This window comes from Camelus ferus, chromosome 3 (assembly GCF_009834535.1).
Source record: "Camelus ferus isolate YT-003-E chromosome 3, BCGSAC_Cfer_1.0, whole genome shotgun sequence".
NCBI classification, from domain to species: Eukaryota; Metazoa; Chordata; class Mammalia; order Artiodactyla; family Camelidae; genus Camelus; species Camelus ferus.
Genome location: NC_045698.1, coordinates 39,983,825 through 39,999,568, shown reverse-complemented (window position 1 = coordinate 39,999,568; position 15,744 = coordinate 39,983,825). Strand labels below are relative to the sequence as shown.

General features: G+C 37.0%; 1 protein-coding gene across 2 annotated transcripts in view; it reads left to right on the top strand.

Annotated features, from left to right (window-relative positions):
• The window catches only part of DEPDC1B (DEP domain containing 1B), an 80,822-nt gene that overhangs the window by 49,900 nt on the left and 15,178 nt on the right, over positions 1 to 15,744 (top strand). For both annotated transcript variants that reach the window (XR_004317031.1, XM_014562761.2), the window contains exons 8-10: positions 8,058 to 8,224; positions 10,382 to 10,558; positions 14,498 to 14,683. Coding sequence is in view for 1 of the 2 variants with exons in the window: in XM_014562761.2 (XP_014418247.2) it covers positions 8,058 to 8,224; positions 10,382 to 10,558; positions 14,498 to 14,683 (530 nt within the window). In the remaining variant the exon portion in view is untranslated. The remainder of the gene's footprint in view (positions 1 to 8,057; positions 8,225 to 10,381; positions 10,559 to 14,497; positions 14,684 to 15,744) is intronic.

The following is a 15,744-nucleotide window of genomic DNA, read 5'->3' as shown; positions in this document are numbered from 1 at the left end:
TGATCTCAGCTAGGAATTAAAGCTGGCTATTTCCAAGTTGATGTTAGAGTCAGCCACCCTCTAGATTATTATCTGTAAAAGGTTTAAGGTGGAAAATGATGGATAGAATGGAGAATTTATTGCACATAGGTATCAGCAATAATAGACAAATGTGCGTAGATGATGGCATATATTAACCTTCCCTGATCCAGTCCTTCTCAAGTGAATGTATTTGACACACCCTGTATGGAAAAACCATAGTTTTTAGATCTTTATGTAAAGAAAGAAGAAAGAAGAAATTATTCTAGATTATGGAAGGCTATAATTTATTTATATGAATGAAAAAGATTATCTAATATTGAAGCCCTGTTAGAATCTGTGGGAAAGGGTATCATACCTAGGTATGTGGAAACTAGATGTGTGGGTTGAATCCCAGGAGGAGATTGACTCATTCCTTAAACCTTTTGACAACTTTGATTGGAATAGGATAACCTTAGATAAAGCACTTCACAGAAGGTCATCGGTCTGCTTTGTGTGGAAGGTAACTCTGTAACAATTTGAATGGAAATGATTTTCAATTTAGTTAATGAATTTCTTTTGAGGGTTATTCCTTTGCTTCTAGCATGAAATATTGCTGGCTCGATGCCAAAGCTGTGACCCTGAGAGCAGTTAGTCACTGATACAGGAAACAGGGTATCAAAGAGTTCTTGAAGAAAAAAAATGAAAGAAAGACATTTTTGGAGGTTTAAGACGTATTCTCTATTTACAGTTTAAGAAATGGTTTACTTCGGCTCAGCAGTCTGACCTAGCAGCGTAACTGCCCATAGTAATGAATCTTTATTTCCAAAACGGCAGTTCCTTGTGTTTGGATCAGAGTCTGGCTGATTCTGGAATGCAGAGAAGGAGATAGTGTAGCATCTCTTCCTCACACTTCACACACGCACCCTGGAATCCATTGAGCCGCGTAGCTTGTGGTAGGTGGGCATAGTGAGGAAACGAGGAGGCAGATAAGCACAAAAGGGCGTGGCAGCAGGGAAGAGTGTTCTGGAAATTTGGGTGGCTTGTGTGTTGATTTATAATGTTGGAATCTGAGATCCTGGACTGGTGATCTGTGGGCCAAATGTGGCTCATAGATACACCTGGTTTAACTTGTGTGCTTTAAAAAGAAAATTTAATTGTCAGACTTTAAGAAGCAGGAAGTTCACATAAGAATTTATAGTTTTGGCTTCTTTAAAAATTAGAAAATGTGGCAGTTCTGGGCTTGAGTTTCCAGTGCTGTGGCTGTGTAATAAGTGCCTCCACTTGAAGGAGCCAGTGCTTCAGGGACGTGAACTCCAAGCTGCCTGGTCTCCAGTTCGCCCCGTTGTTCCCAGACACTGATGCCAGCTTCACTCGGCCCCCTTTGCTCACTTACTCCACTTACCTGCTCCTATAGGAAGTGGGCTTGCGGCTCCTGGTTTATGTGCTAATGGGCTGGGAGACTGACACAGCTGCTCTTTGCTGTTCCCTTTCTCCTAGATGTTTAGAAAACACCCTTGCAAGTCACTAGACTCGTTATACACTGGATCATCTAAGTCAATAGGTTGAGAGCTCCTCCTGGGTTTTTTAACCTAGAAATATCCGTAAGGTTAGGTTTTCCATTCTTGGGATCTTTTGTACAATGAGAAGAGATCCTCCGGGGCTGTGTGCATCTTTGCCTTGTTACCTCTCTGCCCTCCTGTGCTGCAGGCTTTCTCAGGGTCCTTTATCCCATGGCAGCTCTTGGGGGAAAACAGTTCTTTATTTCAGAGGCTGCCTAGTTGGTGCACTTGACCAGACAGAGGGCTCTTGCCCCCATTAGTCCACAGTTCTTGCTTGTGGTGCTCTCTGCTCTCAGGGCCCAGGGCTTATGGCCTGAGCTTTTAAAGATACAGATGGGCCAAGGTAAGGATAGGGAATCACCTCTAAATGTACTGACTACTGTCATGTCAAAATTGTTGGAATAAAGTAGAGCTATATACTTCTTAAAGATGGAAGCTTGGGGAAATGTCTAGGTATTCCCGGCTATAACTAAATGCATAAGGTATTTATAAGTGTGCTAGTAATCACTAGGATAACTGACAAAACTTGGGAAAAAATGTAAGCCCTTTCTCATACTGTTAAGCAGGATAAATTCCAGGTGGATTAGAGAATTACATTTAAAAAGTGCAAATAAAAAATAGTTGATATTTATCTGATGTCAGGGTGGTTGAAGGACTTTCTAAGCATAAAAGCAAAAGAACTCATAAAAATGCTATAGCAGTTTGGGACTCTTCATGTAGGAAAGGCCATCTTCTTGTGCATGGGTGAATCTATATCTGCCTTTAAGCGATTCACAAAGGCAGCTTGTTTACCTTTCCTTAAAAGCCTCCGGAGAAGTGGTCCCACTTACGGTGTCTCTCTTTAGGCAAGGAGTTCTTACCAATTGATTTCTTTTGGCTTAGTATAAACCTTTTCCTTTTTATACCTCTTCTCAGTGAAAATGAAACTGTGATATATATTTTTTATTCCTTGGTTGTTTGAAAACTACAGTGAACCCTTCTTGAGTCTCTTATTCTCTGATTGAACAGACATGGTCCCATTGGCCTTTCTGGGAACTCCAGGCCCTCTCAAATGTCTTCATATTTCACTTCCATTTTGAAGCTCCCACAAGGAACAGCTTATTGTTCACATTGTATACATTAGTAGAAGGATCAGATCTACTTCGCAGAAATGAATATTTGTGTTCCTAACGATCTGAAAATAGAAATCTGATGTCACCTTTGGAGAATGGGAAGGGGGTGACAAAAGTAGATGTCACACAAAACACTGAAGAACCTGTGGTCATTATGGCCATAGTGTCACCTAACGTCTAAAGTATACAACATTACACATTTCCATTGATTTTTATTTTATTTATTATTTTCTTAAGAAACAGTTGGGTTTGAGTATTAGGTTATTTATTCACTTATTCTTCCTTGATCCAGCTAAATGACGAAATGTTTCCCTGAGTGAAAAAAAAAAAGTCTCATAGATGAATTGCTTAAATAATTTGGTAGATAGTTTATTATCTTTTCATTATCTTATTATTTCACCGATGGAAACATCACCAAGCTCAGGTAACTTGGTTTGTTGACTTAGTTGTACCCACTCTGATAAATTGCTTTGCCCTTCTGGGCCTGTTTTCTCATTGATAAATGGCAGTAAAGCCTGTCATAATTATGGATATGAAAACATGAAACTGAAAGCAATGGGTAACACTTCTTTCCTAGCTTTTTTGTTTTGTTTTGAAAAGTACAAAAAATGGAAACAGTGTGTAAGTTGAAATAGGATAGTCATTTGTTGCTATCTAGCCAGTTTTTCTCTCAAATGGTAGGAAGTTTTTTTATGTAACACTGTTTGCGATAGAGCTTTATACTCTCTAATTAGGATAAGCACTATTATATTATCTGAAATGCAAGAAGCAGGTTATCTCTGAAGCCACAGAAGGTCCTTGTCATTTTCTCGAGATGAGGACAATTCAGTACTTTTATGATGTAGAGATTGTAGAAATGATGAAAGATGAAAAAGTTACCCTTTTAGCTTTTGTTTAGCAAAATGAAATGAATCCAAAATATAAAATAGTTAAAACATTGAATCTCTATGGTTATAAAATAAGGCTAGAATGCTGCTGATGTCCTTCAGAAGTTCTTAACATAGAATCTTAAAGATAACCAAGAAGCTCTTTAAAATCAGTAATACTTTTTGGTCTTGAAGAATCTACAAGTACTTGTTGAAGATGTTTCTGGAGTTCAACTGTAGACTGTCATGTGTCTTTGAAAGCTAAATTCTCTCGGAATCATTTTTTCCTGAATCCTGTAGTGTGCTATTGTCACTAAGCTTTTAATAAAGGGGGGAAAAAAGATCAGGCAATGGTCAGCAATGAAAAAGCTAGGAAATAGAAACAGCTCAAATTAAACTGTTTTGAGAAGTTCAAGTATTCTTACATGTATTTGAACTGAGGAAAGCTATCTATTAGCACTTCAAGATTCAAAGGCAGAACTAAAAATGAGTCCTGCTATGACATTTGAACAGATTGAAAAATAACATCCTTGGGACTGGATGCCAAGGACTTAGCGTTATAGATGTAGCAGATCTTCTCTTTGATCACATCCATACCATTCCATGGGTCACCCACTTGTTGACGATTTTCAGTTCTTATCTTCACCTCAACTCTGTCTCCTAAACTCAAGACTAGCACATCTGCCTGATTTCTGGCTGTATATTCTTGGATGTTCAATATATGAGAGCCTCGGTTCCAATTTATTGGTCCCCAAGCCATTGTTTCAGAAAGTATGTGTTGGATGTGAATTCTGTGTAGTTAAACAGCGTTAAACAAACAAACAAACCCACAGAATACTGTACAAAATATCAGAGTGCATTATAAATAATCAGTAGATATTTTTATGAACTATTTGTTTTCAATGCCTATGTAAATTCATATGTATTATTGTGATAAAAATATATTTCTGAATTTTAGTTGTAGTAAAAATTAAAAAAAAAAACCTGCTCTAAATTTCATCTCTACCTACCTACATAGTGAGATGATTGTGAGGATTTAATGAATGTGAAGTCTTCTCAGAAAGTATAATATTGCTCAAATATTACTAGTGATAATAGGTAATTGGGAAAGATGCTTATATTACACATGGTTTATCCTTTACATATAATTTAAAATCACATGATTTGTCCTTTGCATTTAGGTAAAAATACCTTTTACCTTTGGTTCATATTTTATAGAGTTATATTTAGTTTTTCATTCCTAATTGTCTTGGAATTAGCATTTTAAAGTGTTTTGAGAGTTTCTTCAGGGATAATCTATGTTCTGTTTTGTTCTTTTTTTAACTTTTTTTTATTGAGTTATAGTCATTTTACAATGTTGTGTCGAATTCCAGTGTAGAGCACAATTTTTCAGTTATACATGAACATACATATATTCATTGTCACACTTTTTTTTTCGCTGTGAGTTACCACAAGATCTTGTATATATTTCCCTGTGCTATACAGTATAATATTATTTATCTATTCTGTTTTTATAACAAGGAAACTGGCAATAGTTTTCATTTTGAAACCTGGCTTTCATTTCGAACTCTCAGAAAAATGGTTTTGTGTGCCCTTGTCGATGTAAAAGACCTAGTTTCAAATTTAGCTACATTGAGAAATTCTCTGTTCTTTTTACTCTCTAATCCTTGCCTCAAGTTGAAGAATGCAGAATGATATTTTATTTGACTGTCTGCTTGTTGAGTGTTTGGGCATACTCTTGGAGCCAACATTTCTACTTCTATGAATTCATCCTTAGGAAATAATTGTCCACTTGATAATATAGCATGGTATTTAGGGAGTACACGCCCTAGACTGGGTGGGCTCAAATGCCACTCTGCCACTGACTAGCTGTGTGATTTCGGCAAAGGATACAATCTCTTTAAGCTTCACTTTTCTTTATTTGTAAATGGGAATGATAGTTTTGTCTATTTCGTAGAGATTCTTGTAAAGGTTAAATGAGATACCATTACTGCTTAACCCACTATTAGATACATAACAAAATGCTTAATAAGTGTTAGCTGTTTTTTCCCTTTTTTAGGGGGGGCATTATTAGGTTTATTTATTTATTTAGATAAAAATACCTTTTTCTTCCTTCCTTCCTTCCTTCCTTCCTTCCTTCCTTCCTTCCTTCCTTCCTTCCTTCCTTCCTTCCTACCTTTCCTTCATGGAGGAACTGGAGATTGAACCCAGGACCTTGTGTATGCTAAGCCCAGGGCCTCGTGCAGGCTAAGCATGCATTCTACCACTGAGCTATACCCTCCCCGCTAATGTTAGCTACTTTCATAATCATTATACATTAGGTTTATTGTTATAAGTGTTAGCTGCTATTATTAGTTTTAAATTCTAAAGAAGGAAAAATAAGCTCCAAAACCACTATCAAGCTTAAAATTCTCTTCTGCTGCTATAGTGGAAGATCTTCTACTCAGATTCTAAAATATTTTGTGAAATCCACGTGCTTTTACAAGTGGTAGAAATCAGTCTGCTCCCATCAAGATTAATAGCACGGAAGTGCTGCAAATCTCTATTTCCTGCAAACATAGCTTCTATTTTACTTGCAATCTCTTCTAGTTTTATTTGGGATGTTTAATGATGTGATAAGCTGGAGCACAGTTAAGTATCCTTATGGCCTGATTTCCCCACTTGTCTGCAGCATCTGTGGTTCTAATACCAACGGAATTCTAGCATTGTGACTTTTTATACTATTGCCTCTTTAAACGTTCAAAAACATGAAAACAGAATGATTTATATTCACTTGCAAATTTTCTAAGTTTTCTACCAATTAATAGTTTTATGACTTCAAATTGCAGCCTTGATGTAGTTGAAAAATGCTATTAGTTTATATCCTACGTTCAATCTCTTTAAAAATATATATTTATTTAATGGTCACTAGATTTTTAAGAGTTTTTTTGGATTCCTGGACATTTTGCCAAAGGGTTACTTAAGATATAATACAATGATGATAGGTGGCTGATGGATGAACTTCCTAAACAAAATCCAAAATTAAAATGGTTTTCATCTAGAACACATATTGTAGCCAAGAAAAGTATGCCTATGAGTGTTAATACGTATACAGAGTATGGTATTAAGTAGAGAGTGTAATCTTTTAATTGATAATTAATAATTACTGACCACTTACTTTTAATACCAAATTAAAACCAAGTAGGTTTTATTGAGAGAGGATTGCTAATTATGTGTTGTTAATTATGTATGTAATGGATTCATAGGTTTGAATCTCAGCTAAAAGAAAAGTCAAAGTCTTTTAACTACTTTGGGCTTTGGTTTCTTTGTCTATAAAATGGAGCAGTATTTCCTACTCTATAGGATAGTCAAAGTGATTAAATGTGAACAGATAGAATTGTTTAATATATAGTAATGGGCCAAGAAGGCACTTGGTAATGTTGTTCAGACTTCCAAGTTGGGGTGGGGGACAGGATTTTCAAAATCTCATTTGATTCATAAGCAAACAAAATAGTGATATTACGGATCTAAGTCTTTTCAGTCACTCGTGACATTTATTTAGCGTCTGTAGTGTTCCAGGCACCAGAGCAAGAAATAAAAAGTATATGCTTGCCAAAATCAAGATTTGCAGTATATAAAATCTTCCTGTGTGAATTATGTATTTTTATATTTCCAAGATCTAGCATTGCTCCTGGCATATCATACATGCCACTAAATATTTACTGAATGTTAAAGATGATTTTTGTCCCCAAGTCAGAGACTAGTTGGAACTTGAAAGGGTTGGATATGGACCAATAAATGGGTGAAAGCAGTTTCATCCATTTAGGAAGCTTGAAGATGGTTGTACCCAGAGACAAATACAGTCGAAGAGAGCACAGTATTAGAATAGCCAAGTCATACTGGGTGGGGAGGCAGGTCATGTAACATGACTGAATCAGCACACTTAGCCAAAAAAAAAAATAGCTTAAGTGAGAGGAACAGTTATTTGACAGGTGTTATTTAGAAAGAAGCACCATTTGGCAAGTGAAATGACTCTTCAGAGCATTAGTCCTGTTATTTAGAGAGTCATGAGAGTTGTGACTATGAGGTCATGCAAGGCAGTGCCCCTACTCATCCTGAGGAAATAGTACAAAGGGGAGACTTCAGGGCAGCGATGGCACATTCGTGTTCACGCTCTTGTTCTCTTGCTCTCTTGGACCTGTTAACACTGTGAGTGTTGAGGGTTAAGTTAGACTTAACCTGACAGCTCTTGGTTCACTGGGAAAGAATGCTATGAAAATTTATTTATATCTGTCAAGGGTAAGGGAGGGGGAAATGGCTGTAGTTCTTTTATATAATTGCCATCCCTAGTTGATGGTTTGTATTTCCTGTCACTTTGTGAGTGACAGTGGATCTATAAGCAGTTGGCCCAGTATGGTTGAACATATGAACATGCTTTATATAATTTTAGAAGTATATATTTTGTAAAAATATGAACATAATACAGTCAAGTAGGCTATAGGTTTTAAAAGATTAAAACCTTTTTTTTTTTCCTAAATCAGGTTTGTTACAGAAAGAGAACATGGCCATTGAAGCATTTCAGATTTGCTGCCTCCTCCTGCCCCCTGAAAATAGGAGAAAGTTACAGCTGTTGATGAGGATGATGGCAAGGATCTGCTTAAATAAGGAGATGCCACCACTCTGTGATGGCGTTGGCACCCGAACACTGGTAGGTTGATTTCTAACACCTAACAGGACTTGAGTTTTGGGGATAAAATTCACTTGAGTAAAGTTTACTAGCATGGCAACCAGAGGAAGGTACAAGGTAGGCTTACTTAAAGAGCCACCCAGACTGGTATTGTGCTTTTGGACTTAGTGACTTAAAGAACATAGTGAAAAGTGAAGAGTGAGTCAGGGTGGACTCTGAGAGTAGAGGTATCTGCTGCTTCCTGCTCACTGTACATGCAAAGAGAAGGAAGTGTGGGCAGAAAGGGAAACTGGGCTCCCAAGAAACAGCATTCTCTCCTCCAGGACAAAAAGGATGGCCCAGACTTGGTGACTATAACCAGTAGGAGAGATGCTGTATATATCATGGATTAGAGAGGGAAAAAGTGAAATATAGAGTTGGACCAGACAACTTGGAAGGAGAGAAAGAACTTTTGTTTCTCGGAGTGCGATCTAAGGGTCCATGAGTGAGGATATTTCTGAATATATTCTCAATTTTGCTTAAAAATCTAGGCTGATTTTGAATTCTACTTTGTCATGTCAGCAAGTGTTTTAAAATAGGGTTTATGTTTAATGTTACTTACTTGCAAAATTTCTTAATTTTCCTAAAAAAAATCTTAGAGCAAAGCTGATATTTCATTGGGATGTACATCCTTTCCATATGCTGGTGAACCACGGTGTATGCCTAAGAGTCCACTGGCCGCTTTTAGAGGTGTGGCGTAAGATCAGAGGACCAATCAGCGCCCGGTAGAGTGATCTTGACCTTTTTTTTGGGTGGGTGGATAGGTAGCGGGGCTAATGGACCTTTTTGAAAAGCTGAAGAAAACTTGGCACCTGTTCCCCAGAAGAATGCATTTATAAAGTTGTGCATACAATTTCAAGGCAATCACAGATCTCTTGGGATCCATAAGTCTCCAGAAAAGAGTCTTTATGTGTTTATGTGTCTTTCTCTCTACGTATATGTGAGTGAAGATAAAGTATCATCTACAGTATGCTGATGAAATGAAGTCTTATTAAACAGAATTACATGATATCATACTTGCAGGGTTTTTTTTTTAAATTGAAGTATAGTTGATATACAATACTACGTAAGTTGTAGGTGTACAATATAGTAATCCATAATTTTTAAAGGTTATACTTAATTTATAGTTACTATAAACATGGGCTATATTCCCTGTGCTGTGCAATATATCCTTGTAGCTTATTTGATACGTGATAGTTTGTACCTCTTAATCATGGGGGTACTTCCCATCCCCTTTCCTTTCCCCGCTCATAGCTACTAGTTTGTTCTCTATATTTGTGAGACTGTTTCTTTTTTGTTATATTCACTAGTTTCTTGTATTTTTTAGATTCCACATATAAGTGATATCATATAGTATTTGTCTTTCTCTGCCTGACTTATTTTATTTAAGTGCTTTTAAGTTTTGAAATAAGATATCATCAATAAAATCAATTGGAAAAGGAAAAAAAAGTCCATTCAAAGGATAGTATTAAGAATGGAGTGGAAAAAAAAAGAATGGAGTAGCTAAAATGAACTCTATGGAGGCGACTGTTATAATATTTTTTATATTTCATCACTTAGTACACTTCTTGTAGTGTCTCATGGTTTTTGGTTCAAAGATGATTGTCAAATGTACATAAAAAATCCTAGAGAAAGCAGTAGTTAACTAGGAAAAACTATAATGGTTGAAGCATGCAGACTGTACTAGCAGATTTTTTTTTTTTCAAAAAAAAAAGAATAATGAACTTAGGATATTGTTAGACTAAATGGCTATAAAGTACTTTGAACTTAAAAGTTCTGCATGATTGAAGTTGTGGTGGTGATAATAATTTTCAGAATTTGTTTAAATATGTATTTAAAACCGTCTACAACAGGGAGTGCCTTTAAAAACCTCTCAGACAGCATCTCTGCTAAGTCTCTGAGAGATGACACGCACATTTTGTTCATGCTGGTTGATGAGAAAATCAGCCTATCTGAGATGACCAGGTGTGGTCAGGAGCCAGGTAAGATGTGCGCCCTGTGCTGTGGGTCATTTCTCACTGACTAGTCACATTTGCTTTTTGCAAATTAGATTTCAGTCAGTTCAGAATAGGGAAAAAACTTTACGTGTGTTTATTTAAAAATTCACCCCCCCTCTTTTTTTTTTTTTTTTTTTTTAAGATGGTTCAGACATTTTCCCGTTGCATCTTGTGTTCCAAGGGTGAGGTGGACTTGGATGATTTATTAGCTGCTAGGCTGGTGACATTTCTGATGGACAATTTCGAGGAGATTCTGAAAGTCCCTTTGGCCTTGCAGACCTCCATAGAGGAGCGTGTAGCCCATCTACGAAGAGTCCAGGTAAAGGAAGAGATATTATCAGTCCTATACAATTGCTGGCAGAAAGTCCTGTCAGTTTGCTAGCCTTCTTGGGACTTTTTGTTACAAGTATTAAGTGAATTAATATGTACAAAGTGCTTACAACAGGGCTTGGCACATAGTAAGAACCACATGAGTTTATTATTATCTTTGAAAATTTATGGAATGGCCACTAGGTTTTGTTGTGTCAGCTAACACTACGGACTTTTGATTGTTCAGAATCTACATATACTTCCTGATGGAAAGGATTTAAATGCAGTAATGTTTTGATTCATAATAGCCCTGCGACTTAGATACATTTTTTGGGTAAGAAGGCTGAGGCACAGAGAACTTGAGTAATTTGGTCAAGGTCACAGAGCCAGCATACAGACTGATGTGGTCATTCTCCAGAATTAGTGCTCTTAACTACCTTGCCAGACTGCATTACTGTAAAACATGATGTAGTAGGGCACGGCTTTAGAGCCGTAAGGATCTGGGCCAAACTCCTGGCTCCCCTCTTTCCTGGTTGTATGGCTCTGGGCAAGTCCTTTAACCCCTCTGGATTTTAGTTTCTCTAAGTGTTAAAATGGGCCATACCTATTCTGTGAAGAGTTGTGAAGAGCAGAATACTACATTGTAAAACCGCTAGCATAAATATCTGGCATGTGGCAGATGCTTTTTGAAAGGTAGCTATTTTTATTGTTGTTGTTATTGTTTTTTCTTAACTTTTTTTTATTGATTTATAATCATTTTACAATGTTGTGTCAAATTCCAGTGTAGAGCACAATTTTTCAGTTATACATGAACATATATATATTCATTGTCACATTCCTTTCTCTGTGAGCTACTATAAGATCTTGTATATATTTCCCTGTGCTATACAGTATAATCTTTTTTATCTATTCTACAATTTTGAAATCCCAGTCTATCTCTTCCCACCCCCACCCCCTTGGCAACCACACGTCTGTATTCTGTGTCTATGAGTCTATTTCTGTTCTTTATTTATGCTTTGTTTGTTTTTTTAGATTTCACATATGAGCGATCTCATATGGTAACTTTCTTTCTCTTTCTGGCTTACTTCACTTAGAATGTTGTTGTTATTGTTATATTAAAGTGATGCAAAAGAAATGTGATGCATTACTATCATGTGAGCCCCAAAGTGGTGTTTGTATGTCAGCCTGTGGGAGCAGTGGGAGCAGTGGGAGCAGAAACTTTTGGTAAAGGCAGGCAGAAGCTCTGTTTGGCTCCTTTGAATGATTGGACCTCTTTTCCCTTTTTTTTTTTTTTTTGAGTGGCTCACACATTTTCTGAGGCTCCACAATTAAGGACCAATGAACTACTACCTCCTAAAGTATTAAAGTAAATAACTGTACAACTGCTTTCAGTGTACAATTTCCAAATGAAAATAAATTTTTTCTTCCTAATTTTTGATAATTATTAACCTAATACATTAAAGGAATTTGGAAAATATAGAAAATAACACACCAGAAAATATCAGAGTAACACCAAATGTTCAGTTGGTGTCATCGTCTTTTAGCTGTTTTTCTGTTTCCCTCTGCCTCCTCCTCTCTCCCACCCTCGTTCCCTCCCTGCCTCCCTTCCTTCCTTCCCTTCTTCTTTTGTTTCTCTTTTATAACTTTCTTTTTCTTAACAACACAACAAGAAAACTTTCCCACATCATTAAATATTCTTGATTGACACAGAATGGCCACGAGCATTCTGGAGCTAAATGGTGTTTGAATTTCTGACATGCCCTTTATTGCTGTGTGACCTTGGCCTGTTACGTAACGTCTCTCTGCTTTAGCACCTGCCCCAGCATTTCCTTTCTCATCTGTACAATGGGCTAAAAATAGTTAATACTTACCTCCTAGGGCTATTTTGGGGATTGAATGTTAAGTGCTTAGAATAGTGTTTATCATGTAGTCAGTCTTCATCTGGTAGCCACTGTTGTTATTCTCATCATCATTGTTATATTATTCCACAATATCAGTATTATTGGTAACATAATATTTCATAATATGGATATACCATAATTTATATAAATAGGTTTTTTGGTTGATGTTTAGATTGTATCTGTTTTTTAAAATTATTTTGCAGGCATTATAACAGTAAATATTTTTTACAGTTTTTTTTTGGTTGATCTGTGATTATTTTCTAAGAATAAATTCTTAGGAGTGGCATTGCATGATCAAAGACCACAAATGTGTGCCAAGCATTGATTGCATATTGTCAGATTTCCCTTTAGAGTGATTGTCCTAATTTACATTCCCATCAGTCGTATCAGAAAGTGTTCATTTCTTTACACTTTTGCCTCCTTTGGTATTACTACTGACATACATACCTTCGCCATACTAATGAGTGAGAAGTATAATCTTACTGCTGTTTTGGTTTACTCTCCCACCTTCCTCTGATATTTTTATAAGCCAAACTTAAAAAATAAAAACATAAAAAAGAAAAGAAATACTTCACTGAATCTTGGCAAGGAAGTGCTGGCCATGACTCCATCACCCTACATCCTTGCTGGGTTTATGTGTGCATGTAGCAGGAGCGTAGCCCCACGAGCCCTTCGCTGGCGGCTGAAGAGCAGAAGGCTGAGCGATGATGATTAATTCAACTACAGGGTCACTGATCCTGTGCTGGGGAACTGCAAGGGCCCTGGTAAAATCAGTAACTACCCCATTGTCTGGTTACGTTTTCTTTTAGAAGTACATACTCGGTAGAATTGCCAAACAGTTCTTTGTTTTAGCGCTCAGAGCTTTTAGATCTCTATTCTGTCACACAGGCCACTCAGCACCCCTTCCCTCCTGTATATGACATTTGGGGTGTCTCCTCTCTGAAAACCAAGTGTTACTTGGACTGTCCTAGTGAATTGTCTGGGGGCAGGTTCAGGGCTGACCCTGGCGTAGATGAACAGTGAGGTCAGCCTGGTTTTCGACACCAACCTTTTATTGACCTTGTCTGCAGCCCTCTTCCTCTTATGCCCTTTAATCATAGGTATCTAGTGTTTTTCTTGTGTCCCAGGCTTCGAGCTGTCACATTTTACCTGGGCCTCACCCTTTATTCTGGCCCTTTTCTGCTTTTTTCAGACTTCTTGCTTCAAATAAGAAAGGAAGTGTCCTGTGTATGCCCCTTTTCCTAATGGTTCTGGTCTGTCTCTCTTAGGTTGTCTCTACTTGATCTGGTAAACTTGAGGCATGGAATTTCCTTCATGTTAATAACCCTTCTTGGCAATATATTTATTTTTAACTGTGGATTCAGGAAAAAAAACATTGAAACCAAAGACATGAATGTAATAGTAGGAATTTTATCCACTGCAAAAGAACAGTAGGTGCTCTGTTTTTGAGAAGATGAACCTCTTGGACTCTGAAATTAAGTATTTTTAATGGATGCTTTTATTTACAGATCTCGGTATTTTTTCCTTCCCATTTCTCCAGTCTGCCTTTTGCCCTGTGCAGTATCTGCACATTTGTTTTCTCATGTTTCACATTATTACCCAGTTTAGAGATGGGTTCAGTAAGTACTTCTCTCCACATAACAAGATGAGTTAAATTTGTGCCTCGGTCCATCCCCCAGGGAGGGAAGGTCAGATCCTCCAGATGTGAGAAGAACCCAGAGAGTTCATATTGTGTGTTTTGAATTGTTTTAGCCCACATGTTTAGTTTATGTGTAAATTTTAGCTCTGATTAGAAGAGGGTACAAAGTTTTTTGCTAATTGAAATGGCTCTTGGGTTAAAAGGGTAAAAACTCATATTTAAAATTGCAGCTTTATGTGATTTTTTTTTAACCTGAAGTTATTGAAGCACTTTTACTTTTCAATGTAGAGTTTTTCCCAAATTGAGGAACGTCATAGCATCCCTACGAGGAGATACGCTCTACTTGACCTGAACTGATTTTAGGGATTTATTTGAAAATGCGCTTTCACTAATAATCCCTTTGCCTCAGATAAAATACCCGGGAGCTGACATGGATATCACTCCGTCTGCTCCATCATTTTGCCGTCAAATTAGCCCAGAGGAATTTGAATACCAGAGAGCCTACGGCTCTCAGGAACCTCTAGCAGCCTTGTTGGAGGAAGTCGTAACAGATGCCAAACTCTCCAGCAAAGAAAAGAAGAAAAAATTGAAGCAGGTAAAAAGGATATTCTTTATAAGTCATTTCTGTTCCCTACCGTTCTTACGTTGCTTTTTTTTTTAATTTTTTTATTTTTTACTCTCTATTTCAATAGATTTCATTCGAAACTCATCTGAGACACAGCAGTTTTGAAAGTACATTATTCAATTCGTGCATTAACAACTGACCGTTGTGGTCGGTTTTCGAGATCTTTATTCTCCAGGGTGGATCTTTCACCATTATTGAACTCTTCCTTCGTGGAGCTGTTCTCTCATATTTGTCCTTGGTTTTGACAAGTGGTATGATGTGAGTTAGTGGAGCAATTACTTTAAATTCAGAGAAGCTATCAAATGAGGACAGTTTCTTTTGATTTTTTTTTTTTGAAAGGCAAATCAGACTGAATCCAAGTGTAAAATGTGCAGAATTTAAAAGCCTTTGGATTTAGATAGCCAATTTCAAATTGGTATCTTGCCTCAGGCACCACTAAAAGTTTTTAGTTCCTGTTAGGCAACTGGGCTTAGGATTTCAGATAATAGTTTTCAACTCAGAATAGGTTTGTTTATCTTGACCATTTTTGAAGTATTGATTCAAGAGCAAGTGAATGGTTTCTATTTTTAAAGACTGAATCCTGCCTACCTTGATTTGTGATCCCTCCATATATGCAAGATTATACACGGAGCCCGAGAGGTCTAGACTCCCAATCATATTTTTCTCAGAGTAATTCTGGAGAAAAGTTCAGTGGTGAGGATCACAGGAAAAACATACTGCTTCTTTGTAAGCTTTGCATAAGGTAGTGCGTGTGAGAATGTTTTCTCTTCCACGTGGACAGAAGCAGGTAGGGCTGAGTTGGAGAAGCAGGGAGATGGAGAAATGCAGTTAGGCCCAAATTTTCTTTAACTGTGTAAAGTATAAGTCAGACTCCCTTGTGCATATTTAAGAAGTGAGTTCTATTTATAGTTGGCAGGGGAGAAATTTTAAGCAATGTGACTCAAATGAGAGGTTTATTTGAAGATTAGATCAAATTAAAGCTGAATTAGAGCTGTAGAAAGTGGAATCAAATGATTTAAGAAAAAGAAATG